Source organism: Hyla sarda, unplaced genomic scaffold, assembly GCF_029499605.1.
Source record: "Hyla sarda isolate aHylSar1 unplaced genomic scaffold, aHylSar1.hap1 scaffold_88, whole genome shotgun sequence".
NCBI lineage: Eukaryota > Metazoa > Chordata > Amphibia > Anura > Hylidae > Hyla > Hyla sarda.
Window position 1 is genome coordinate 324,783 of NW_026610908.1, and position 24,701 is coordinate 349,483.

Genomic DNA, 24,701 nt, shown 5'->3' on the forward strand with positions numbered 1-24,701 from the left:
GAAGGGAAGGAGCGACAAATGGTTTTTGGGGGGCATGTCACCTTTAGGAAGCCCCTATGGTGCCAGGACAGCAAAAAAACACACATGGCATACCATTTTGAAAACTAGACTCCTCGGGGAACGTAACAAGGGGTTAAGTGAACCTTAATACCCCACAGGTTTTTCACGACTTTTGCATATGTAAAAATTTTTTTTTTTTTTACCTAAAATGCTTAGTTTCCCAAAAATATTACATTTTTAAAAAGTGTAATAGCAGAAAATACCCCCCAAAATTTGAATCACAATTTCTCCCGATTCAGAAAACACCCCATATGGGCGTGAAAATTGCTCTGCTGGCGCACTACAGGTCTCAGAAGAGAAGGAGTCACATTTGGCTTTTAGAAAGCAAATTTTACTCTGGGGGCATGCCGCATTTAGGAAGCCCCTATGGTGCCAGGACAGCAAAGAAAAACACATGGCATACCATTTTGGAAACTAGACCCCTCGGGGAACGTAACAAGGGGTTAAGTGAACCTTTATACCCCACAGGTGTTTCATGACTTTTGTATATGTAAAAAAAAAAATTTTTTTTTTACCTAAAAGCGTTAATTTTCAACGTAAATTTGTTTTCCCTTAGTCCTAACAGCAGCACAAGTGGTGAAGTGGGGTGTTCTGCCCCTGTGAAGCTGGCAGGACGGTGGAATTTTTAATTCCGCCCAAGCAATTTAAATTAATTACCCCCCCCCCCCCCCCCCCATAAAAGGCCTCCTCCCCTAGGCCATCTCGCTTAATAACAAGTAACAAAAAAGTTTAGGGAGGGAAATTTGTGTGCTGCTGTTAGGACTAAGGGAAAACAAATTTACGTTAAAAATTAACGCTTCCCTTACGTCCTAACCAGCAGCACAAGTGGGGACTTAGCGAGTAACAACACAAATAGGGAGGGACTACGGCAGAGTGGCACTTAGGATTGACTGCCCAAAGGCCAACTCTTCCGATCGTTTGGCATTAACCCTGTAATGACTCAAAAAAGTATTGTGGGTGCTCCAAGAAGCAGCAGCACAAATCTGTTCCAGAGGAACAGACCTTTTCTCAGCAAAGGAAGTAGAGACTGCCCTAGTGGAATGGGCAGTGACAAAGGCAGGAGGAGTTAGCTCCTGGACTATGAAGGTCTCTCGGATTGCCTCCTTAATCCACCTACTTAGGGTAGGTTTAGAGGCTTTCAAGCCCTTGTTCTTTCCAGAAAAAGAAACAAGGAGGTGTTCCGACTTCCTGAATTCTCCAGTTCTTGAGATATAGACTCTGAGAGCTCTAGAGATGTCCAGAGTGTGGTCAACCGCTTCTTCAGGAGAGGATGGATTAGGCAGTAGAACTGGAAGAGAAATAACCTGGTTGGTATTGGAGAAAGTCGGAACCTTAGGAAGGAAGGTAGGTAAAAACCTCAACAGGACTCTGTCCTGTAGAAAAACAGTATAAGGCTCGAAAGCCGAAAGGGCCTGAAGCTCACCCACTCTCTTGGCTGAGGTTATGGCCAATAAAAAAGTGACTTTAAGGGATAAATACCTAAAGTCTACTTCTTCCAGAGGTTCAAAGGGGGGAGAGCATAACCCCCTGAGAACAGTGGTTAAATCCCAACTGGGAATAGGTCTGAGAACTGTAGGTTTAAGTCTTTCAGCCCCTTTGAGGAATCTTCTAACTAGGGATTCTTGTGATAGAGACCTGCCTAGGAAGGCAGAGAGTGCTGCGACCTGAACCTTTAAGGTGGATGGGCTAAGACCCTTGTCAAGGCCATCCTGGAGAAAACGCAGTATTGCAGAAAGAGGAGGATCTGAGGTAACTACCTCTTTCGTTGCACACCATTGAAGGAAAATCTTCTTTATCCTGGAGTAAACCTTGTTTGTAGACTCTGCTCTAGAGTGTGCAATAGTTCTCAAGACCTCCGCAGGAAGCCCACTCCTTAGTAGGGTCCTGTCAATCTCCAGGCTGTCAGATTGAGTCTCCTCAGATCTAGGCAGGAGCCTGTGTTGTGAGACACAAGGTTCTGCACGTGGGGAAGCCTCCAATAACACCCCTGACTCATCCTCATGAGTTGGGTGAACCAAGACCTCTTCGGCCAGAATGGGATGATGGCAATCACTGAGGTCTGGTCTTGCCTGACTTTCATCAATACCCTGGGTATCATGGAAAGTGGAGGGAATATGTAGGCCAGCCTGAACCTCCATGGGATGGACAGAGCGTCTATCGCCACCGGATTGTCCTCCTTGTAAAGGGAACAAAACTTGCTCACTTTGGCATTCAGCCGGGTTGCCATGAGGTCTATTTCTGGTGTACCCCACTTCAGGGTTATCCTCCTGAAGATCTTCTCGTTGAGAGACCATTCTCCCTGGACTGCAAGCCTGCGACTTAGACGATCTGCCACTACGTTGAGATCCCCCTTGATGTGGACTGCAACAAGGTGGGATAGGTTGAGCTCTGCCCACGATAGAATAAGTCCGGTCTCCCTGAGGAGCACTTGGGACTTTGTGCCACCCTGTCTGTTGATATAAGCCACTACAGTGGTGTTGTCTGACCGGACTCTTATTGCTTTCCCTAAGATATGGGGAGCAAAGTGGAGGAGCGCAAGACGAACTGCTCTCAGTTCTCTCATGTTGGATGAGAGTAACCTTTCCTGAGGGGTCCAGGTACCCTGAACCGGATGGTCGTCCAGATGGGCTCCCCACCCTAGAAGGGAGGCGTCCGTGGTCAGAGTGATCCACAGAGGTTGAATCAAGGACTTCCCATCTGTCAGGTTTGTCCACCACCTGAGAGAGGCACGGACTTCGGACGACAGGGTGCATTTTTTGTCCAACCCACTGGGGTTGCAATTCCAGGCAGTCAAGACCTGATCTTGGAGAGGTCGGAGGTGCCACAGGGCCCAGGGGACTGCTTCTGCAGACGCTGACATGTGGCCCAACATCTTCATTAGAGTTCTGATGGGCACTCTGCGAGGTACCGACAAAAACTCTGCGGCTCTTATGACGCGCTCTCTCCTTTCTGGGGTGAGAGACAGCGTCATCCGAGAGGAGTCTAGGACAAACCCCAGGAACCTTCTTGAGGTAGATGGAATGATCTCGGATTTTTCCCAATTTATGAGCCACCCTAGGTGTTGAAGAAAATCCAGGGTCAGTTGAAGATGAGCTTGAAGAATGTCTAGAGTTGCGGCTTTTAAAAGCCAGTCGTCTAGATAAGGAACAATCTCTAGGCCTTTTAGTCTTAGAGCAGAGACAACTGGAGCCACCACCTTTGTGAAGGTGTGGGGAGCGGAGGTAATGCCGAACGGTAGAACAGCAAATTGGAAATGCCTTACCATACCTTTTATGGTGATGGCGATTCTTAAGAACTTCCTGTGGGCAGGAAATATAGGGACATGAAGGTATGCATCCTTCAAGTCTATAGTGACCATGAGATCTTGTGGGTTCAGGATACTGACCACCGAGCGAATGGTTTCCATTCTGAACCGCCTTTTCCTTATAAATCGGTTTAGGTAGCGCAGGTCTATTATCATGCGCCAGTCGCCATTTGGTTTGGGAACCAAAAATATTGGGGAGTAGACGCCAGATCCTCTTTGATCTGGGGGAATTTCTTCCAAAGCTTGCTTTTCCAAGTATTGGAGAACTGAGGTTTCTATGACAGCCTGTTTTAGCTGAGGAAGTAACTTTGTTAAGACAAACTTCCTTGGGGGAGGGGAGGTAAATTCTATCCTGTACCCCGACTGAATAACCTTCAGAACCCAGGGATCCTGGATTTCTTGCATCCAGGTTGTAGGGAATAAACTTAAACGTCCTCCTACTGGAGGAGGATGGGCAGATAGATTCTCTGCAACAAACACTTGAGGGGAAGGGAGAGGGAAAACGTTGGTGGATGTCAGTGGAGAGTCATAGCTCGGCCTTCCGGTCTTTACCGCGGCCGCGACCTCCACCACGTTTTTGAAAGGACTGACGTCTCTGGGATCTAGGAGGGCCCTGGGACTTCCCCCCTCTTGCTCTACCTTTACCCCGAAAGGCCTGAACAGGAAGGCACCTGCCTTTTTTGTCAGCATAACCTTCCATTATGCGATCCAGCTCAGAACCAAATAGCCAAGTAGGCTCGAAAGGCATCCCACACAAGTTAAACTTGGAGGTGTTGTCCGCTACCCAAGGGCGTAACCACAAGGGACGTCTGCTAGCAGAAGCGAGTGCCATGGACTTGGCAGCTAGCTTAAGGTTTTGCTGGGAGGCCTCGCAGAGGAAGTCTATACCAAGGAGGAGTGTCTTGAAGCTGTCCAAGATGTCTTCCCTGGGGACATTGTTGTCAATCTCAGTCTGTATGCGCTCCACACGCTCCTTCACGAAGTCAGACACTTCTCCCGAGGCAATAGCCACAGAGGCAGACGCTGATGCTGCCGAATATGTCCGTCTGAGAAGGGAATCCACCTTCCTATCAAGCGGGTCCTTGAGGTTGCTTCCATCATCCGCGGGAACCAAGACTCTCTTGGACAGTTTATTTACTGCCATATCAACCTTAGGAGGTGGCATCCAGGAATCAGATTCCGCGTCCGAGAGAGGGTACATCAATTTGAAGGTACGAGTGACAAGCGCAGGTTTATCTGGGTGCTTCCACTCAGCCTTCATCATCTTTTTGCGTGCATCATTCACCTTGAAAACCCAAGGTTCTCTAGAGGTGGATGCAGAGGCTTCCCCTTGGTCAACATCCTGGTCCCTTGACCGGATGGACCTAAGTAATCTCTGCGTCTTTTCCGCAGGGAAAAGAGGCGGAAACATCTTCACCTCAACAGGCTGTTCAGACTGTACAGATGACCTCTGGTCCAATACATCGACCGACATAACGGATTCTTCCGCCACAGAAGGAGGAGTGGATTCAGTTCTAGCTCTTTTGGGAACAAGAGCACTCTTAATTTCAGATATGGAATTTCCCATAAACTCCTTCATCCAGATGAACATGTCCTGGACAGTAGGTTCAGCTGGATTAGAGGGTGGACGGCAACCGGGACACCTGTTATATTCGTAAGCGTCCGGAAGCGGAGTGCCGCAATTGGCGCAAGTTAGATGGCGTTTTTTTGGCGCTAGCCTTACGACCACCAGAGTGTGGGTCACTAGAGGAAGGAGTAGACATGACTCTGGAAAGAAAGAAAATAAGTTAGGGATAATAAATAAAATTATTATCGCCCTAACGCCAAATAGAGACGGAGAGATACCTATAATGCAGATAGGAGCTCTAACCACTAATGCTAGGCTTGTAAATAGGACTAGCTATGATGGCAGCAGAGACTGAATGAAGGTCTCAGCTGTCTTTATATGGGAAGGGGCCCGGAAGCCCTGCCCCCTTCAGAGAAAGACCAGCCTGCAATAGGCTGAAACACCCGGAAGGGAATTTTAATAAAAATTATCCACTGAGCCCTTCCCTAACTAGGAAAGGGCTCACGCCTGAATTTTCACCTAAATATAAAACTTAAAAGGCAGCGCAAAGCGCTGAAGAAAGTGAGGCCGGGACCGGAAGTCGTCAGATGACGTACTTCCGGTCCACGGCTCGCACAGTGTAATGGAGGCGAGCGTGCGCCGGGACACGTGGGACGCCAGGCGGGTAAGAAAAAACCTGCGGCGGCATCCCTAATGCTATGAGGGATCACCGGATCCCTATAGCAACATAAAATAGTCAAAACAAATAGTTTTAAGATAAACCAGGCCGGAGGCCCAGATAATATAAAAAGAAAAAAACAGGGGGCAGTTGAAAAAGGTACTGTGCCCCAAAAATATCTCCCCAATACAGGGGAGACATCCAGGCAGGCTCCAAAGGAGCCTGCACCGTCCTGCTGTCCTTACACAGGACAGAAAAAAAGCAAGATGGCCTAGGGGAGGAGGCCTTTTATGGGGGGGGCTAATTAATTTAAATTGCTTGGGCGGAATTAAAAATCCCACCGTCCTGCCAGCTTCACAGGGGCAGAACACCCCACTTCACCACTTGTGCTGCTGTTTAGGACGTAAGGGAATGCTTGTTTTCCCAAATATTTAACATTTTTAAAAAGGGTAATAGCAGAAAATATCCCCCAAAATTTGAAGCCCAATTTCTCCCGAGTACGGCAATACCCCATATGTGTCCCTAAACTGTTGCCTTGAAATACGACAGGGCTCCAAAGTGAGAGCGCCATGCGCATTTGAGGCCTAAATTAGGGATTGCATAGGGGTGGACATAGGGGAATTCTACGCCAGTGATTCCCAAACAGGGTGCCTCCAGCTGTTGTAAAACTCCCAGCATGCCTGGACAGTCAGTGGCTATCTGGCAATACTGGGAGTAGTTGTTTTGCAACAGCTGGAGGCTCCGTTCTGGAAACAGTGGCGTACCAGACGTTTTTCATTTTTATTGGGGAGGGGAGGGGGGCTGTGTAGGGGTATGTGTATATGTAGTGTTTTTTACTTTTTATTTTATTGTGTGTTAGTGTAGTGTTTTTAGGGTACAGTCACATGGGCGGGGGTTCACAGTAGTTTCTCGCTGGCAGTTTGAGCAGCGGCAGAAAATTTGCTGCAGCTCAAACTTGCAGCCGGATACTTACTGTAATCCTCCGCCCATGTGAGTGTACCCCGTACGTTCATATTGGGGGGGGGGGGGGAACATCCAGCTGTTGCAAAACTACAACTCCCAGCATGTACGGTCTATCAGTGCATGCTGGGAGTTGTAGTTTTGCAACCGCTGGAGGCTCCGTTTTGGAAACAGTGACGTACCAGACGTTTTTCATTTTTATTGGGGAGGGGGGCTGTGTAGGGGTATGTGTATATGTAGTGTTTTTTACTTTTTATTTTATTTTGTGTTAGTGTAGTGTAGTGATTTAGGGTACAGTCGCACGGGCGGGGGGTTCACAGTAGTTTCTCGCTGGCAGTTTGAGCAGCGGCAGAAAATTTGCTGCAGCTCAAACTTGCAGCCGGATACTTACTGTAATCCTCCGCCCATGTGAGTGTACCCCGTACGTTCATATTGGGGGGGGGGGGAACATCCAGCTGTTGCAAAACTACAACTCCCAGCATGTACGGTCTATCAGTGCATGCTGGGAGTTGTAGTTTTGCAACAGCTGGAGACACACAGGTTGTGAAACACCGAGTTTGGTAACAAACTCAGTGTTTTGCAACCAGTGTGCCTTCAGCTGTTGCAAAAGCTACAACCCCCAGCATGTACGGACAGCGGAAGGGCATGCTGGGTCTTGTAGTTATAAATAGCCAAAAACAAAGAGACCCACAATACTAATATTATTTCAAAAAGTATAACAATCTTTATTAGACAATAAAAAACTGTTTTTAAAAAATTAGAAAAAGGCAAAGGATGACCTTACACAGGAGACAACAGGTGCCAGTGGGCCTGGTATGGGTAATGTGGGTATTCAATCAAGAGTATACATAATATAAGGCTAGCGTAGCTGCATGTTTACAATATCGTAACAATAGGTATAATATCTAACATACATTGAGGTAACATAGGAAGCATTGTTACCTCAATGTATGTTAGATATTATACCTATTGTTACGATATTGTAAACATGCAGCTACGCTAGCCTTATATTATGTATACTCTTGATTGAATACCCACATTACCCATACCAGGCCCACTGGCACCTGTTGCCTCCTGTGTAAGGTCATCCTTTGCCTTTTTCTAATTTTTTAAAAACAGTTTTTTATTGTCTAATAAAGATTGTTATACTTTTTGAAATAATATTAGTATTGTGGGTCTCTTTGTTTTTGGCTATTTATTGGTACCCCCGGGACCTACATACGGCACATATTGTTTTGCCGTTTTTGTTGTTTGGCTAAATTGTCTTGTAGTTATGCAACAGCCGGGGGCATACTACATTGGCTGGGGATGCTGGGGATTGTAGTTATGCAACAGCTGGAGACACACTGGTTTACTACTTAACTCAGTGTGCCTTCAGCTGTTGCAAAACTACAACTCTCAGCAGTCACCGACAGCCAACGGGCATGCTGGGAGTTGTAGTTATGCAACCACCAGATGCACCACTACAACTCCCAGCATGCACTTTAGCTGATTGTGCAAGCTGGGAGTTGTAGTTACACAACAGCTGAAGGTACACTTTTCCATAGAAAGAATGTGCCTCCAGCTGTTGCAAAACTACAAGTCCCAGCATGCCCATAAGGGCATGCTGGGAGTTGTGGTGGTCTGCCTCCTGCTGTTGCATAACTACAGCTCCCAGCATGCCCTTGGTGCATGCTGGGAGCTGTTGCTAAGCAACAGCAGGAGGCTGTCACTCACCTCCAACGATCCACACTGCAGGTCAGTCCCTCACCACCGCCGTCGCTCCTGGGGCCCCGATCCCAACAGGGGCGCCGGGGATCGGGGTCCCCAGCACCCGGGGTCGTCTTCCCGCACCCGCTCACGTCCTCCGGAAGAGGGGCGGAACGGGTTGTGGGAGTGACACCCGCAGCAGGCACCCTGATTGGTCGGCCGGTAATCCGGCCGACGAATCAGGGCGATCGTGAGGTGGCACCAGTGCCACCTCACTCCTGCAGGCTCTGGCTGTTCGGGGCCGTCTCTGACGGCCCCGATCAGCCAGTTATTCCGGGTCATCGGGTCACTGGAGACCTGATTGACCCGGAATCCGCCGCAGATCGCTGGACTGAATTGACCCCCCTGGGCGATATGCCGGGATGCTTGCTGAACGATTTCAGCAGGCATCCGGCCCCGGCTCCCCTCCGGCTAGCGGTGGGGGCCGGAAATGCTCAGGGCGTATCCATACGCCCTCGGTCCTTAAGGACTTGGAAACGGGGGCGTATGGATACGCCCTATGTCCTTAAGGGGTTAAGACCCAGGGTGTGATGACGTATGCATACGTCATGGGTCCTGAAGAGGTTAAGCTGTGGGCAAAACTCCTTTCCCTCCGCATCAAAAAATTACTCCCCCACCTAATAGGAGAGGAGCAGGCCGGCTTCGTACCAGGTAGAGAAAGCCGTACCAACACTGAAAAGCTCTTGCAGGCTATCTCTCAGGCACAGCTCTCTGGACGGCCTCTGGCTCTTCTTGGAGTAGACGCCGAGAAGGCCTTTGACAGAGTTGATTGGCAATTCATGGAGGCGACCCTAAGGAAGTTTTAGTTTCCAGACTGGTTTATTTCTGCAATTATGTCCCTATACTCTCCCCCCTCCGCTTCCCTACTGGTAAATGACTCCATCTCACCCCCCTTACACATAAAAAACGGCACCAGGCAGGGCTGCCCCCTGTTCCCGACTCTGTTCATCCTTGTGATGGAGACATTGCTGCAGAGGGTGCGCCAGTGGTCAGGTCTCAGTGGATTCCACACACCGAGCGCCAAAATGAAAGTGCTGGCATTTGCTGACGACCTTTTGTTCCTATTGGCGAGCCCTCTGGAGGACCTACCCCCCCTGGTTCAACTATTTGACGACTTCGGTGCAGTTTCCAACTTCAAGGTGAATGTATCGAAGTCGGAACTATTGAACATTACCTTGCCCCCTAGAACATCCCGGCTGCTCCGCTCTCAATCTGATTTTAAATGTCAGATACGCATATTAAATACCTGGGAGTACATATCACCGCACAAACTGCCTCTTTATACGATGCTAACTTTGCTCCATTATTGACAGACATCAAAAATATTCTGGAGGAATATGATTTGCCCCTGATCTCTTGGTTAGGTAGACGCAATGTCATCCAATGTTATGTCCTCCCCAAAATCACATACAAACTCACCATGGTTCCCATAGCAATTCCTGATCGCTTTTTCATTGCAATTAGAAGGCTTTTTTCCGGATTCGTATGGAAGCGAAAAAGGGCCCGCATGTCACATACACTGCTCACCCGCCTGAGGTCGGAGGGGGGCATCGGGCTGCCGGATGTCCGTGACCTTTATAGGGGGATTCAGCTCCAGCGATGGGTATGGTACACCCACCCATCTCATGCGCCGTGTGGTTTGACTCTCCCCCAGGCGCCTGCTGATGCTGACCCACTAGCGGATGTCTGGTTGCCCCCTGCGTCCCACGCCAAATATAATGCAAAAAGCAATCATTTATTAATTGAGGGCATTATCTCCTCCTGGTCCTTTCTCTCGCCTTTCCTCTCCCCTGGAATTTCTCCTCTTCTTCCTTCGCATTTTATTCCTGTGGTCGTGGGGATGGATTCACCCACCTTTACTCCTTTGTGGAGGAGGTTATCAGGGGTTCCAGTCTCGCAGTTGTTCTCTGACGGTGGGATTCCGGCCGCAGGGGATATATGCCAACTATTCCCTGAGGTAAATCTGACCTTCCTGCACCTAAACCATATCGTCTTATGCTGTACTGCTTTCGCCAAAAAACATTTGCCCCTCAGAGCACTTACTGAATTTGAAAGCTTCTTGCTTTCCACAGGGGATAGGCCATGGAGGCTTACTGACTCGAAATTAGCCTGGAGGCGGGCGAGGCCTCGGGGAAGGCTGGGTTACCTGGCCTCGTGGGAGACGAGCTTCAGCTCCCCCTGAGTGACATGGAGGTGGATCGTATTCTCTCCTTCACGATCGGCCCTTCCAGATGTGTCCGTCTGCAAGAAAATCACTTTAAGATCCTCTCCCACTGGTACAAGGTGCATGAGTTCCTACATGCCCACGGTCTCGCCCCCTCCGGTCTATGCTGGAGATGCAAAGCCCAGGTAGGCACACACTCACATGTCTGGTGGCATTGCCCCAGCATAGCCTTGTTCTGGAAGGAGGTGGAGGCCAAGCTGGCCGACATTACTGGTACCACTATTCAACTCACACCGGAATCGGTCCTGCTGGGGTGCCCCTCCATCTCCTATACCCCCGCATCCAACACTCTGATCTCCCAACTTCTGGCGGCTGCTAAGTCACTGATTCCCTTACACTGGTTGCAAACCTCGCTCCCCTCAATGCAGGATTGGTACACCAAAATTTCCCAGATCTGCAGGTTTGAGGTAATGTCCAGTCGTGTAAATAGATCCTATGACTCATTCCTCAAGACCTGGCAGCCTTGGCTAGACTCCCCCTATTCCTCATGAGACTCCATGGCTGCTGAGGCCCGCCCTCTCCCCTCATCCCCCCCCTTTACCCCCCCCCCCCCTTAGGCTCTCTGCCCTTATCCCCCCGCCCTACTCACCCCACCCTCATCTTCCTCTTTTACCCTCTTTCCACCCTGACCTCCTATTCCTTCTCTCTCGCTTACCTTCTTCTCTTCATTCACTTACAGCCCCCCCCCTTTTTCCCTTCCCCCTCACTCAGCTACTGCCTACTACCCCATCCCCCATTTACCCAACCCTTCTGCTCACTTATCCCCACCTGAAATTGATTGCCGCTTATAGTGGCATTACTCCAGCTTCTCCCTCTCCCCCCCCCCCTACACTTAACCTTCTCGCTCATCATATTTGTCCCCCTTTCTCCCCCCCCCCCGAGATGCTGTGATTTCATGTCGTCCCCCTCCCCATGTGTCAGGTTAACAGAAATTGTGTATACTATTTCTCATTTGTTGTTCTGTTTTGTTTTGAATTGCAAAAACTGAGCATACTACAAACACCCCACCTGCGAGTGGACTTCATTCCCTTTTGTCTTTTTCGCTCAATAAAAATGATAGTTGAAAAAAAAAATACATCAGATGAGTCCCACAAGAGAAAGATTATCTAGACCTTCGAGACCCCTCAAGTTTCAGATGAAGAGGAGGAGATGGAGCAGGTCTGCGAGAGCCTTCAAGCTTCAGATGGAGAGGAGGAGATGGAGCAGGCCCAAGTGGAACAGGTCCAAGAGGAGCAAGTCCAAGCTCAGTCTATGGAGGAGCTGCTGCAGGACCCAGAAGTCAAGAAAATCCTAGACACTCCGGCCAACGACGAGTTCTTGGAAGGGCGCTATGAGAAGCCACAGGAGCTGACAGGCGCCAGAGAAGAGGACCCGCCCGACCAGAGTGGTAACTAGTATCTGAACTAACCTCTCTTTTTATTCCCATGGCTGATCTCAACATCTTCTGCATTAATGTGAGGAGTATTAGAGCTAGGTTTAGATTTCAGACTGTCCTTAAGTTCTTAGATTCTCAGAGGTGTGATGTTTAAATCCTGCAGGAATGTGCTTTGTCTGCTTCTAGGTCTTACAAACATCTGGCCAGGCAGTGGCCTCACCGCCCTTTCTACTGGTCTGGTGGGGGTGACAGTAGGTCTGCGGGGGTGGCCAACCTGATCAGGGGAGGCAACTTTGCACTTGATTCCGTCCGGGAGCTCGTCTGTGTCAGACTTCTCGTCGCAGACGGTTCCTGGGCGGGTGAGCTCGTGCGGCTCATCAACGTGTTTGCCTCCCCTGAGAGGGATGTCTGACTGGAGGTTCTCCAGGCCCTGCGGGCTGAGCTCGCCACCACTAGGGCAGTAGTGTTGGGTGGTGACTTCAACTGCCCCATTGAGGTAGACGGGCGCAGTTCTGGCACATCCGCCAACCTGGACGTGACGTCTAAGCTGTTGATTGAGATGATGACAGAGGCATCCTTGCAGGACGTTGGTGGGTCCATCAGGAACGGCTCCGTAAACTATACGTGGAGCCGCCCCGATGGCTCGCTCCGTTCTTGGATAGACTTCATCTTCACTTCGAGAGCAGTCAGAAAGGTGTTGTACTTTATGGTCCCCTGCTTCTTCTCTGACCACAGGGCCATTCGATTCTGGGGGACTCTGGGCCATGGATTCCCACCTGGCCCAGGCTCCTGGAAGTTGAATTGTGCCCTGTTGGAGCAGAGGGAGGTCATGGAGGAACTTAGGGATGCGTACCTTGTATGGCGTAATGACAAATGTCTGTTTAACTGCATCAGTGATTGGTGGGAATATGTTAAAGTCGAGTTCCGCTGTTTCTTTCAGGCAAAAGGCAGACACCAGGCGTGTGCGAAGAAGTGGGACTTCAGGAAGCTGCAGCGCGAGCTGCGGTCCCTGCAGGACCTGCTCCAGTGTGGCTGGGACATCAGGGAGGAGCTGGAGGAGACCAAAAAGAGCTTGAAAAGGCACTTTGAGGAGGAATCCAAGCGAATCGTCTTTCGTTCCAAGGTGGAGAACCTGGAGAAGGGTGAGAAGTGTAACTCTTTCTTTTTCAGGAAGCTCCATGCTGGCCACACGCCCCTGACTGAGCTACGAGGTGAGACCGGACACATGAGAAGGGGCAAGGAGGAGGTAGTGGGGGTTGTCTCCGACTTCTACAGCAACCTCTACGCCCCCAAGTCATCCGACCCCGAAGCCGCCGAGGGGTTCCTGTCAGGTATCACTAACGTGGTTGATCCCGCAGGTGCGGCAGCTATGGACGATCCCTTGACAGTGGGGGAGCTGCTCTCTGCCGCTAAATCCTTTAAGCCTGGAAGGACCCCGGGCAGTGACGGTCTCCCGGCCGAGCTCTATGTAGTGCTGGGTGACCTGATCTGTCCGGACCTGTTGGAGGTGTACGTGGAGATGGTGGTGGGGGGCAGAATGCCTCAGTCGTTGAGGGAGGGGATGATCACGATCTTGTATAAGCGGAAGGGGGAGAGATGTGACCTGAAAAACTGGCGTCCCATCTTTCTCCTGAACGTGGACTACAAGATCCTTGCCAAGGTGCTGGCCAACAGGTTGAAATCTGTCATCGGGCAGATCGTCTATCCGAACCAGACCTGCGGCATTCCTGGTCGCAGGATTGCTGACAGCCTTGCCCTTGTGAGAGACACGGTCCATTACATCCAGGACAGCGGTGGCCGCGCCGCCCTGGTCAGCTTAGATCAGGAGAAGGCGTTCGACCGTGTCTCCCATGCATTCATTGGCAGGGCTTTGCGCAGGCTAGGTCTGGGGAAGATGTGTTGCTCTTTTGTTAACGTCATGTATTTTGATATTTACAGCACGGTGTTGGTGAATAGCTGGAAGACTAACCCCTTTCCCATCCTTTCAGGGGTTAGACAAGGCTGCCCTCTTTCACCTCTTCTTTTTGTTTGTGTTATAGAGCTCTTCGCTGAGACTATCCGGCAGAATGGATAGATCAGAGGGATCACCGCACCAGGACCAGATCGCTACGAGGTGAAATGCTCGCTCTACATGGACGACATGACCGTCTTCTGCGCTGACCAGCGTTCGGTGACTGCACTCGTCCAGACCTGCGAGGACTTCGGCAGAGGACCGACTAGGAAAGATGAACTCTAAAATCGGACTGTAGAGCTCCAGAAAGCTCACGATTGAAGGCAAGGCACTTGTCCTGCAGAGTGAAGTTTTGCCTGTGCTCCAGTATACCGCACAGGCCTGGCCTCCCCATACCACCATTTGCAAGGCCATCAACCGGACAGTGTTTTGCTTCATATGGGGCAAAATGGACAGAGTCATACCCCATCCTCAGTCTCCTCATCACCTCATACACCACCCCCAAGCCCCCCCTGTACCCCATCCTCAGTCTCCTGATACACCGCCACTCAGCCCCCCAGTACCCTATCCTGAGTCTCCTCATCACCTCATACACCACCACCCAGCCCCCCCCCTCATACCCTATACTCAGTCTCCTCATCACCTCATACATTACCACCCAGCCCACCCAGTACCCCATTCTCATTCTCATCATCACCTCATACACCACCACCCAACCCCCCAGTACCCCATTTTCAGCCTCCTCATCACCTCATACACCACAACCCAGGCCCCCTGCACCCCGTCCTCATTCTCATCATACACCACCTCCCATGCCCCCCCCCGTACCCCATCCTCAGTCTCCTGATATACCGCCACTCAGCCCCCCAGTACCATATCCTCAGTCTCCTCATCATGTCATACACCACCACCCAGCCCCCCCCTCATACCCTATACTCAGTCTCCTCATCACCTAATACATTACCACCCAGCCCACCCAGTACCCCATTCTCATTTTCATCATCACCTCATACACCACCACCCAACCCCCCTGCACCCCCTGCACCCCTGCACCCCATCCTCAGTCTCCTGATATACCGCCACTCAGCCCCCCAGTACCCTATCCTCAGTCTCCTCATCACCTCATACACCACCACCCAGCCCCCCCCCCTCATACCCTATACTCAGTCTCCTCATCACCTCATACATTACCACCCAGCCCACCCAGTACCCCTTCCTCATTCTCATCATACACCACCTCCCATGCCCCCCCGTACCCCATCCTCAGTCTCCTGATATACCGCCACTCAGCCCCCCAGTACCATATCCTCAGTCTCCTCATCACGTCATACACCACCACCCAGCCCCCCCCTTCATACCCTATACTCAGTCTCCTCATCACCTCATACATTAAAACCCAGCCCACCCAGTACCCCATTCTCATTCTCATCATCACCTCATACACCACCACCCAACCCCCCTGCACCCCATCCTCAGTCTCCTCATGACCTCATACACCACCACCCAGCCCCCCCAGTACCCCATCCTCAGTCTCCTCATCACCTCATACACCAAACCCAGCCCCCCCTGCACCCCATCCTCCTTCTCATCATACACCACCTCCAAGCCCCCCCGTACCCCATCATCAGTCTCCTCATCACCTCATACACCGCCACCAAGCCCCCCGTACCCTATCCTTAGTCTCCTCATCACCTCATACATCACAACCCTGCCGCCCCCCGTACCCTATCCTCAGTCTCCTCATAACCTCATACACCACCACCCAGCCCCCCCTGCACCCCATCCTCAGTCTCCTCATACACCACCACCCAGCCCCCCCCCCCCAGTACCCCATCCTCAGCCTCCTCATCACCTCATACACCACAACCCAGGCCCCCTGCACCCGGTCCTCATTCTCATCATACACCACCTCCCATGCCCCCCCCCCCCCCCCGTATCCCATCCTCAGTCTCCTCATACACCGCCACCCAGCCCCCCAGTACCCCAACCTCAGTCTCCTCATCACCTCATACACCACCTCCCAGCCCCCCCATACCCCATCCTCAGTCTCCTCATCACCTCATACACCACCTCCAAGCCCCCCCTGTACCCCATCCTCAGTCTCCTGATACACCGCCACTCAGCCCCCCAGTACCCTATCCTCAGACTCCTCATCACCTCATACACCACCACCCAGCCCCCCCCCTCATACCCTATACTCAGTCTCCTCATCACCTCATACATTACCACCCAGCCCACCCAGTACCCCATTCTCATTCTCATCATCACCTCATACACCACCACCCAGCCCCACCATACCCCATCCTTAGTCTCCTCATCACCTCATACACCACCACCCAGCCCCCCCCCCCCAGTACCCCATTCTCAGCCTCCTCATCACCTCATACACCACAACCCAGGCCCCCTGCACCCCGTCCTCATTCTCATCATACACCACCTCCCATGCCCCCCCCCCGTACCGCATCCTCAGTCTCCTGATATACCGCCACTCAGTCCCCCAGTACCATATCCTCAGTCTCCTCATCACGTCATACACCACCAACAAGCCCCCCCTCATACCCTATACTCAGTCTCCTCATCACCTCATACATTACCACCCAGCCCACCCAGTACCCCGTCCTCATTCTCATCATACACCACCTCCCAGCCCCCCCTGTACCCCATCCTCAGTCTCCTCATCACCTCATACACCACCTCCCAGCCCCCCATACCCCATCCTCAGTCTCAACATCACATCATGCACCACCTCCCAGCCCCCCCTGTACCCCATCCTCAGTCTCCTGATACACCGCCACTCAGCCCCCCAGTACCCTATCCTCAGTCTCCTCATCACCTCATACATTGCCACCCAGTACCCCATTCTCATTCTCATCATCACCTCATACACCACCACCCAGCCCCCCCATACCCCATCCTCAGTCTCCTCATCACCTCATACACCACCACCCAACCCCCCTGCACCCCATCCTCAGTCTCCTCATGACCTCATACACCACCACCCAGCCCCCCCAGTACCCCATCCTCAGTCTCCTCATACACCAAACCCAGCCCCCCTGCACCCCATCCTCCTTCTCATCATACACCACCTCCAAGCCCCCCCGTACCCCATCAGTCTCCTCATCACCTCATACACCGCCACCAAGCCCCCCATACCCTATCCTTAGTCTCCTCATCACCTCATACATCACAACCCAACCGCCCCCCGTACCCTATCCTCAGTCTTCTCATAACCTCATACACCACCACCCAGCTCCCCACTGCACCCCATCCTCAGTTTCCTCATACACCACCACCAAGCCCCCCCCCAGTACCCCAACCTCAGCCTCCTCATCACCTCATACACCACAACCCAGGCCCCCTGCACCCCGTCCTCATTCTCATCATACACCACCTCCCATGCCCCCCCCCGTATCCCATCCTCAGTCTCCTCATACATTACCACCCAGCCCACCCAGTACCCCATTCTCAGTCTCATCATCACCTCATACACCACCACCCAGCCCCCCCATACCCCATCCTCATCACCTCATACACCACCACCCAGCCCCCCCATACCCCATCCTCAGTCTCCTCATCACCTCATACACCACCACCCAACCCCCCTGCACCCCATCCTCAGTCTCCTCATGACCTCATACACCGCCACCCAGCCCCCCAGTACCCCATCCTCAGTCTCCTCATCACCTCATACACCAAAACCCAGTCCCCCTGCATCCCATCCTCATTCTCATCATACACCACCTCCAAGCCCCCCCCCGTACCCCATTCTCAGTCTCCTCATCACCTCATTTACCACCACCAAGCCCCCCTGTACCCTATCTTTAGTCTTCTCATTACCTCATACACCACCACACAGCCCCCCCAGTACCCCATCCTCAGTCTCCTCATCCCCTCATATACCACCACCCAGCCCCCCATACTGCATTCTCAGTCTCCTCATCACCTCATACACCACAACCCAGCCCCCCTGCACCCCATCCTCATTCTCCTCATACACCACCACCCAGCCCCCCCTGTAACCTATCCTCAGTCTCCTCATCACCTCATACACCACCACCCAGCCCCCCCCCCGTACCCTATCCTCAGTCTCCTTATCACCTCATACACCGCCACCAACCCCCCCCCCCCCCGTACCCTATCCTTAGTCTTCTCTTCACCTCATACATCACAACCCAGCCAACCCGTACCCTATCCTCAGTCTCCTCATCACCTCACACTGGCGTGACACCAACCTAATGGGGTGACACCAAGATGCTCCGCAGCACCCACCCATGTCATTAAAAGGAGAAGTTGTTAAGTTAGGGACTCACTTGAATCAGGTGACCGTGAAGTGACGAGTTGGCTTGTACAGTTTGAGTGAAATGTATAGTAACACTTGATTGTTCTATTGCTTCTCAGCACAAGTATGAAAATTACAATGTATGACATGTGAATGTGCAGCCATCACTTCCCCTCCCCCTTAAACTTGGACCCCCCCAAAAAAAAAAATAATAATAATAATAAATAATCATTTTTAAACTTTTTTTTTTACTTTTTTTTGTTTATTTCACCCTATAATTTTCTCTTTTTTTTGGCTTTGCTGTAGACTTAGTAGTAAAATGAAGGATGCCATTACAAAGTGTAGTTGGTCTCACAAATAACAAGCCTTCATATGGGTCTGTAGATGAAACATTGACAGAGATATAGATTTTTTTTTTTTTTTTTTGTGAAAAGTTAAAAGAGAAAACAAATATATAAAAAAAATACAACATCATTGAGGGGTTAATGTAAAAAGGAGATTGGAAAAAAAATTGTAACAAAAAATACATATTTCTATTAAACACTATTACAATCAAATTAATTAAGGGCTAAAATTATAGCAGAATGAGAAAAGAAACTTGGCCAAAATTAGTAACTTTATATTGAACTTCGCTGAAATCTGCTCTGCGGCAACTAGATGGCAGAAGACACTGTTCAACACTTTTCCTTTCTCGCCTGAATCCCTAGAAGAGGCTGCACTGTACTTTGTCCCCACCTAGTGGTAAGGCTGAAGAATGTAAAGACTATTCAAAAGTTTTTTTCTTGTACTGTGTTCAGCTACCACAACATGGCAGTAAATAGTTTTCTATGTAACCCAATATATTATACCGTATAGGAGACCGATCGTAGGAACGAGCCCCGGCAGGAGATGACATTTAGGAATGAGAGTGAAAAGACCAATTAATCAAAGTAACATCAATGAACTTAATAGAACTAAATAGGATGATTGACGCTACAAAGAGAACATTTGGATGTAATTAATTAAGAGTTCGTTAGTATCTAATTTCATGGGTAAATATAAGTCAATGACGATGTAGGATGAGAATGAACGGAGACAATATGTGAGAGATCAGAATGGACATAGAATGGTGACTGCAGTGTAATTATATATAATATATACAGTCCCAGCCATTACACACCGCAGTCTCCGTACAGATATAAAACAAGAAACAGAACATGTGGACACTAAAGAGTTAACACTGTACGGAGCTATAGTCCTGATACATAGTATCGATTGGCTGATACCGGAGCTTTGGTGATTTCTCTCCTCTTCCTCTATATAAGAACAGGAGATGTCAGGACGGGCCCTGGTGATTATTCCCGGTCACTGTATACGGAGAGTGCCGGCATCCGCAGCCTGAGAATGAGCCGCCTGAACGTGAGATCACATAACACGGGACAATTGTCTTCTCTCCCAGAGCGGAGAATTACAGGGTGAGCGGGAAATTCAAAATCACCAACGATTCTGTATTCAGCCAATCAAAAGAGAAGGGGAGGGGCCGGTAATGTAAATTCAGTAAAAGGAAACGCCCATGTTGACGTCATCTTGTTAAAGTTCTCCTTCTGGTCCGCACATGTGCTATATAAGCTAGGACTCCGCGCCTCAAACTTTATTCATTCAATTCTCAACCAGCAGGATGTCGGGACGCGGCAAAGGAGGAAAAGGTCTCGGTAAGGGCGGAGCCAAGCGGCACAGGAAGGTGCTCCGTGATAACATCCAGGGCATCACTAAGCCTGCAATCCGCCGTCTAGCTCGCAGGGGAGGTGTGAAGCGTATCTCCGGCCTCATCTATGAAGAGACTCGCGGTGTCCTGAAGGTTTTCCTGGAGAACGTCATCCGTGACGCGTCACCTACACCGAGCACGCCAAGAGGAAGACCGTCACCGCTATGGACGTCGTGTACGCCCTCAAGCGCCAGGGCCGCACTCTTTACGGCTTCGGAGGTTAATTCTGCTTCTACTCTGCTCCATCTCATCAACCCAAAGGCTCTTCTCAGAGCCGCCCACATGTTCTATAGAAAAGCTACAATTCTGTGTTTACACTGCTTTGTGTTATCGGAAATCTGTCGTAGTGTATTGTCCTTGTCTGTACAATAATCGTGGTTAAGATATAGAAGCTGCATATTGAAGAGGAAACCCGATTTTGGGATTTGCAAGGATCTTATCTCAATGGCCCGAGCTGTGGCTCCGGTATATGGTGCTCAGTGTTTAGTTTAGTAGCTCCATAGTTTCCTTTGCTGTAAATATAGATCGGCCGATGTGTTCAGTGATGGGGGAACTAGTAGCAGATCAGGTGGGAGATGTGATTCTATACAGAGCGATGAATATAATAGATGTGGAGACTCCTTCCCCTAAACATGTGGAGGGACCGTAGTATAACATTACATGGCCCAGATTATGATCGCTGCCCGGGAGTTCTGTACTAACACTGTACAATGCGGAGAATACATTACTAGCCGACACCCGCTTCCCTCCTCTTTCTCGCCGGATCATGTTCTATATTGCGGCATCTCTCCTCTCCTGGCGGCCCGAAGACTCCCGAAGCCCGGTCAGAGGTGACAGCTCCTGCCCCGCAGCTCCAACAAAGAGATATAATTCAGGATCCTGGCGATAAATATGTCACTCCTCACCCTAATATACAAACCTTCTACATTACATCACTTTATGTTATATCGAGGACAATGCAGATGCATTTATTTGTTCTAGATCCCCTTAGGACACTTATATCTGGTATAGGATAAGCAGGGTGTATAAGAGCAGCTGAAATTATTGTGCTGTTTTATTATAAGTTTTAGTCACCATCCACAGTTGTATCTATTTGCGCCTCTGTAATTTGTATCAGCGCACCTGGGAAATACTTGTTACTATTTGGTAACATGTAAAGATTAGAATACAAAGCTCTCACCACCAGGTGTCGCTATTGTAACACAATGTATCTGATCTGTATAAACTAACGATTTATACTGCTGCGATAGACGATCTATGGATAGATATAAGGAAACAATTAATTTACCAGAGATTTGGGGGTTAATGTAACCCTTTAGTTAATAGGTTGTGCACATGGCGTTTTATCCATCTGGAGAATTATTGGGCTTATTTCTTGTAAACGTAATATAAAGCCAATGCAGCCCCGAATGGAGACTAAATATGGGGGCGCTCTACTATAGTGCACCGTGTAAGCGTATATAGGGATTGGGACTAGTGAAGCAGAGAGCGCTCCGGGGACTGAAGGGGAAACAGAGCATAAATAACGAGGGACAATGAAGGGTTAACTTTGTAGGTGGAGCAATAACCCCGATAGTTTACGCTCATTGGAGATTGACTTTCTCGCTTTGTCTCGTCCCTGTACACGTGATTACATTACTGTCTTTGTCGCGGGGAAAGGCTGGCTGCACCTCAAAATCCATATGTAGAAACTGTACCCGTCCCCCTTAGTGAGGGTAGCGGGGATGGAGTGAGGAGGAAACTGTCCTTGTGCTGAGGGTCACATTCTGCTATAGGAAGTTTTCTGGTAGTTATTTTTTTTTTTTTTTTTTCTTTTATATAAAAGTGAAGGTGTCCAATCCCTCTCATACTGTTAATGAAAGAAACTCATCAGTTCTACTATAACCCCGTATAAAGAACATGTCATAAGAAATCTAATCCTTATCAGACAAGATCAGCGGTGCCAGCTCTGTAGGAGACAATGTGGTGGCTCTTAGAAGAGCCTTTGGTGTTCGGGATGGTCTGGGATAAGCGGTGATCACTTGCTCTTGGCCGCTTTGCTGCTCTCGGTCTTCTTGGGCAGCAGCACGGCCTGGATGTTGGGCAGGACGCCTCCCTGGGCGATGGTCACCCCACCCAGCAGCTTGTTCAGCTCCTCGTCATTGCGCACGGCCAGCTGCAGGTGACGGGGGATGATGCGGGTCTTCTTGTTGTCCCGGGCGGCATTACCGGCCAATTCCAGGATCTCAGCGGTTAAATACTCCAGCACAGCGGCCAGGTAGACCGGAGCACCGGCGCCCACCCTCTCGGCGTAGTTCCCTTTGCGGAGAAGCCTGTGCACACGACCGACGGGGAACTGGAGTCCTGCCCGGGATGAGCGGGTCTTGGCCTTAGCCCGAACCTTCCCTCCTTGTTTGCCGCGTCCAGACATGACAACTTATTTCAGAATAATGTGATCATTCCCACACGTTCTGCTGGCTTTATAGTTCTCAGCTCCGCCCTCCGGCTCCTGTGATTGGGTAGATTTGAATCCGGCTAATGAAACTGGAATTGAAGACTCTCCAATAGGCGGCACTGGGCGGGGCGTATGACAGCACTGAGGTCACATGATTTGCTCTTCCAGTAGAGCAAGAGGCTGACGGCATTGCTCTTTTGCATGGGCTGCCTATAAATACGGCTGCAGAGGGAGTAAGCGACATCATTATCCTCTTTGTTTAAGTTAGGAATTCTTGAGATTGATAATCATGCCTGATCCCGCCAAGTCTGCACCAGCGCCCAAGAAAGGCTCCAAGAAAGGCTCCAAGAAAGCCGTGACCAAGACTCAGAAAAAGGACGGCAAGAAGCGGAGGAAGACCAGGAAGGAAAGCTATGCCATCTACGTGTACAAGGTGCTCAAGCAGGTCCACCCTGACACCGGCATCTCCTCCAAGGCCATGGGCATCATGAACTCCTTTGTCAACGATATCTTCGAGCGCATCGCAGGGGAAGCCTCCCGCCTGGCTCACTACAACAAGCGCTCCACCATCACCTCCCGGGAGATCCAGACCGCCGTGCGCCTGCTGCTGCCTGGAGAGCTGGCCAAGCACGCCGTGTCCGAGGGCACCAAGGCCGTCACCAAGTACACCAGCGCCAAGTAACCTGTTCCGCCTCCTGCTGTCACCCCAAAGGCTCTTCTAAGAGCCACCCACATTGTCTATAATAGAGCTGGGGCTTCTCCTGTCTGTATTCCCCGTATTCTCTTCTGTATATGTGGCCGCTATTCTGTCAGTACAGTCTATTGAGACTATATATATTCTGCTCCGGGATCGGGTGAGATCAGAGCGGCGGCTGCGGTTCTCACTGACTGCAGGATGTATATTCTCCTGTGGTGGAGCGGGGGGCGCTGTAGATCAGTTCTCCGTAGTTAACCCATTGCCCGATCTGTCTTGTGATCAGTATCTCCTCCACCAGATTCCCCGATTATTTCTTCTATAATCTCCGCGGTCCTGATCGATCACACAGCCTTACTGGAGTGGATTGTTGCGGTAACGCTATAAATCCTAATTTACTGACCGGGGAATCTATTGATCGGAATCGCCGGGGTTTATAATGAGACGCGCATCCTGCTGCCATAATCTTTGTGCACTGACTAGGGGGTACAATAGAGAAACAAGGATGATGAGGGTAGTAGTCAGACACTGAATCAGGCTCTACATCTCGGGGAGATCTCTCCATTGTTATCGGGTCTGGGGGAAGCGGGAAATTCAAATCCTGAACATCCTGTGATCAGCCAATGAGCATTAGGCATCGGACGGGACCGCGCGCACGGCTCATTGTTAACCCTTTAGCGGCATGTGCACTACAATAATGAGACAATTACAACGCTCAGGGCTATAGCTCCCCAAATGTCACCGACTGATGGAGATATAACAATGTATCCGGGCGCAGGGATAAAGATCCATAATAGACGATACCATCAGCTCCAAATCTGCCCCTATTAGTCTGTGTAAACCAGATTAACATGCACCTGCCAGGGGTGAGTGGCGGGGACCGGTACCTCTCCCCGCTCATGATGCTGGATGATATGTATAGTTATTAAGCTGAGGAATAATTGGCGGACATGTAGTGTTATACATATTGGGAGTTTCCCGCTCATTTCTACAATTATTTCTCCGGAATCATTGCCAAAACTTTATACAGGAATTGTTAGAGGAACAGTCAGTGATCACCGGGACTCCGATTCTCGCTGTTCCCGCTGGGTAGTAGAACATAGCGCTATCATAGTCCGGTGTATGGGGGTTTGTGCCGCTATCACAGTCCGGGACATCAGTGAGGATCGGTATCACAGGGAGAAGCGCACACTGCGCCAGCCTGCAACGTGCTGAGGAGTGATATAGAGGAACCTGCATCTACACTAGAATAAAGCCGCAGCAATTTAGTTCGGTGTGAACTGCTCCATTAATTAACTTACAGGTGCTATAGAGCGAAGACTCGTCTATCCAGTGGTATCCGGATAAGACGCATTTATATCCCGTTATCAGGAGATCTGCATCCTCTATAACACGGACTCTTTAGGGAGATAGTGATTTGGTGGGGGAGGGAAGTAATGAAATCTGGAGGAGGGGAAGAATGATGTAGATGGTGAGGGCAGTAGTCAGAACATTTAGTGGAAATCTCCCGGGGCAGATAGTCTGCCGGTATTTCCCGCTCCTTCTCTGATTAAGTTAGAATTGAGGGGAAAAAAACACCGCAACCACCAAAGCACAACACCGACCACACAACCACTCAGTAGGGAAGACACAAGGAATTGTAGCCTTTCCATAGAACATGTGGGCGGCTCTGAGAAGAGCCTTTAGGGGGAGGAGATGATTT

General features: G+C 50.3%; 1 protein-coding gene and 1 pseudogene across 1 annotated transcript; both read left to right on the forward strand.

The window, feature by feature from the left end:
• The first annotated feature begins 19,627 nt into the window (after window positions 1-19,627).
• Window positions 19,628-20,095, forward strand: LOC130348360 (histone H4-like; annotated as a pseudogene).
• Window positions 20,096-22,594: 2,499 nt separating this feature from the next.
• Window positions 22,595-23,000, forward strand: LOC130348338 (histone H2B 1.1-like). The gene has a single exon (XM_056554742.1). It carries the CDS (start codon window positions 22,595-22,597, stop codon window positions 22,985-22,987), a length of 393 nt encoding a protein of 130 aa, XP_056410717.1. The 3' UTR covers window positions 22,988-23,000.
• Window positions 23,001-24,701: the final 1,701 nt, after the last annotated feature.

What these genes read in the sequence shown, in the direction of transcription:
- LOC130348338 (XM_056554742.1), top strand. Translation starts at nt 22,595, where the DNA reads ATGCCTGATCCCGCCAAGTCTGCACCAGCGCCCAAGAAAGGCTCCAAG.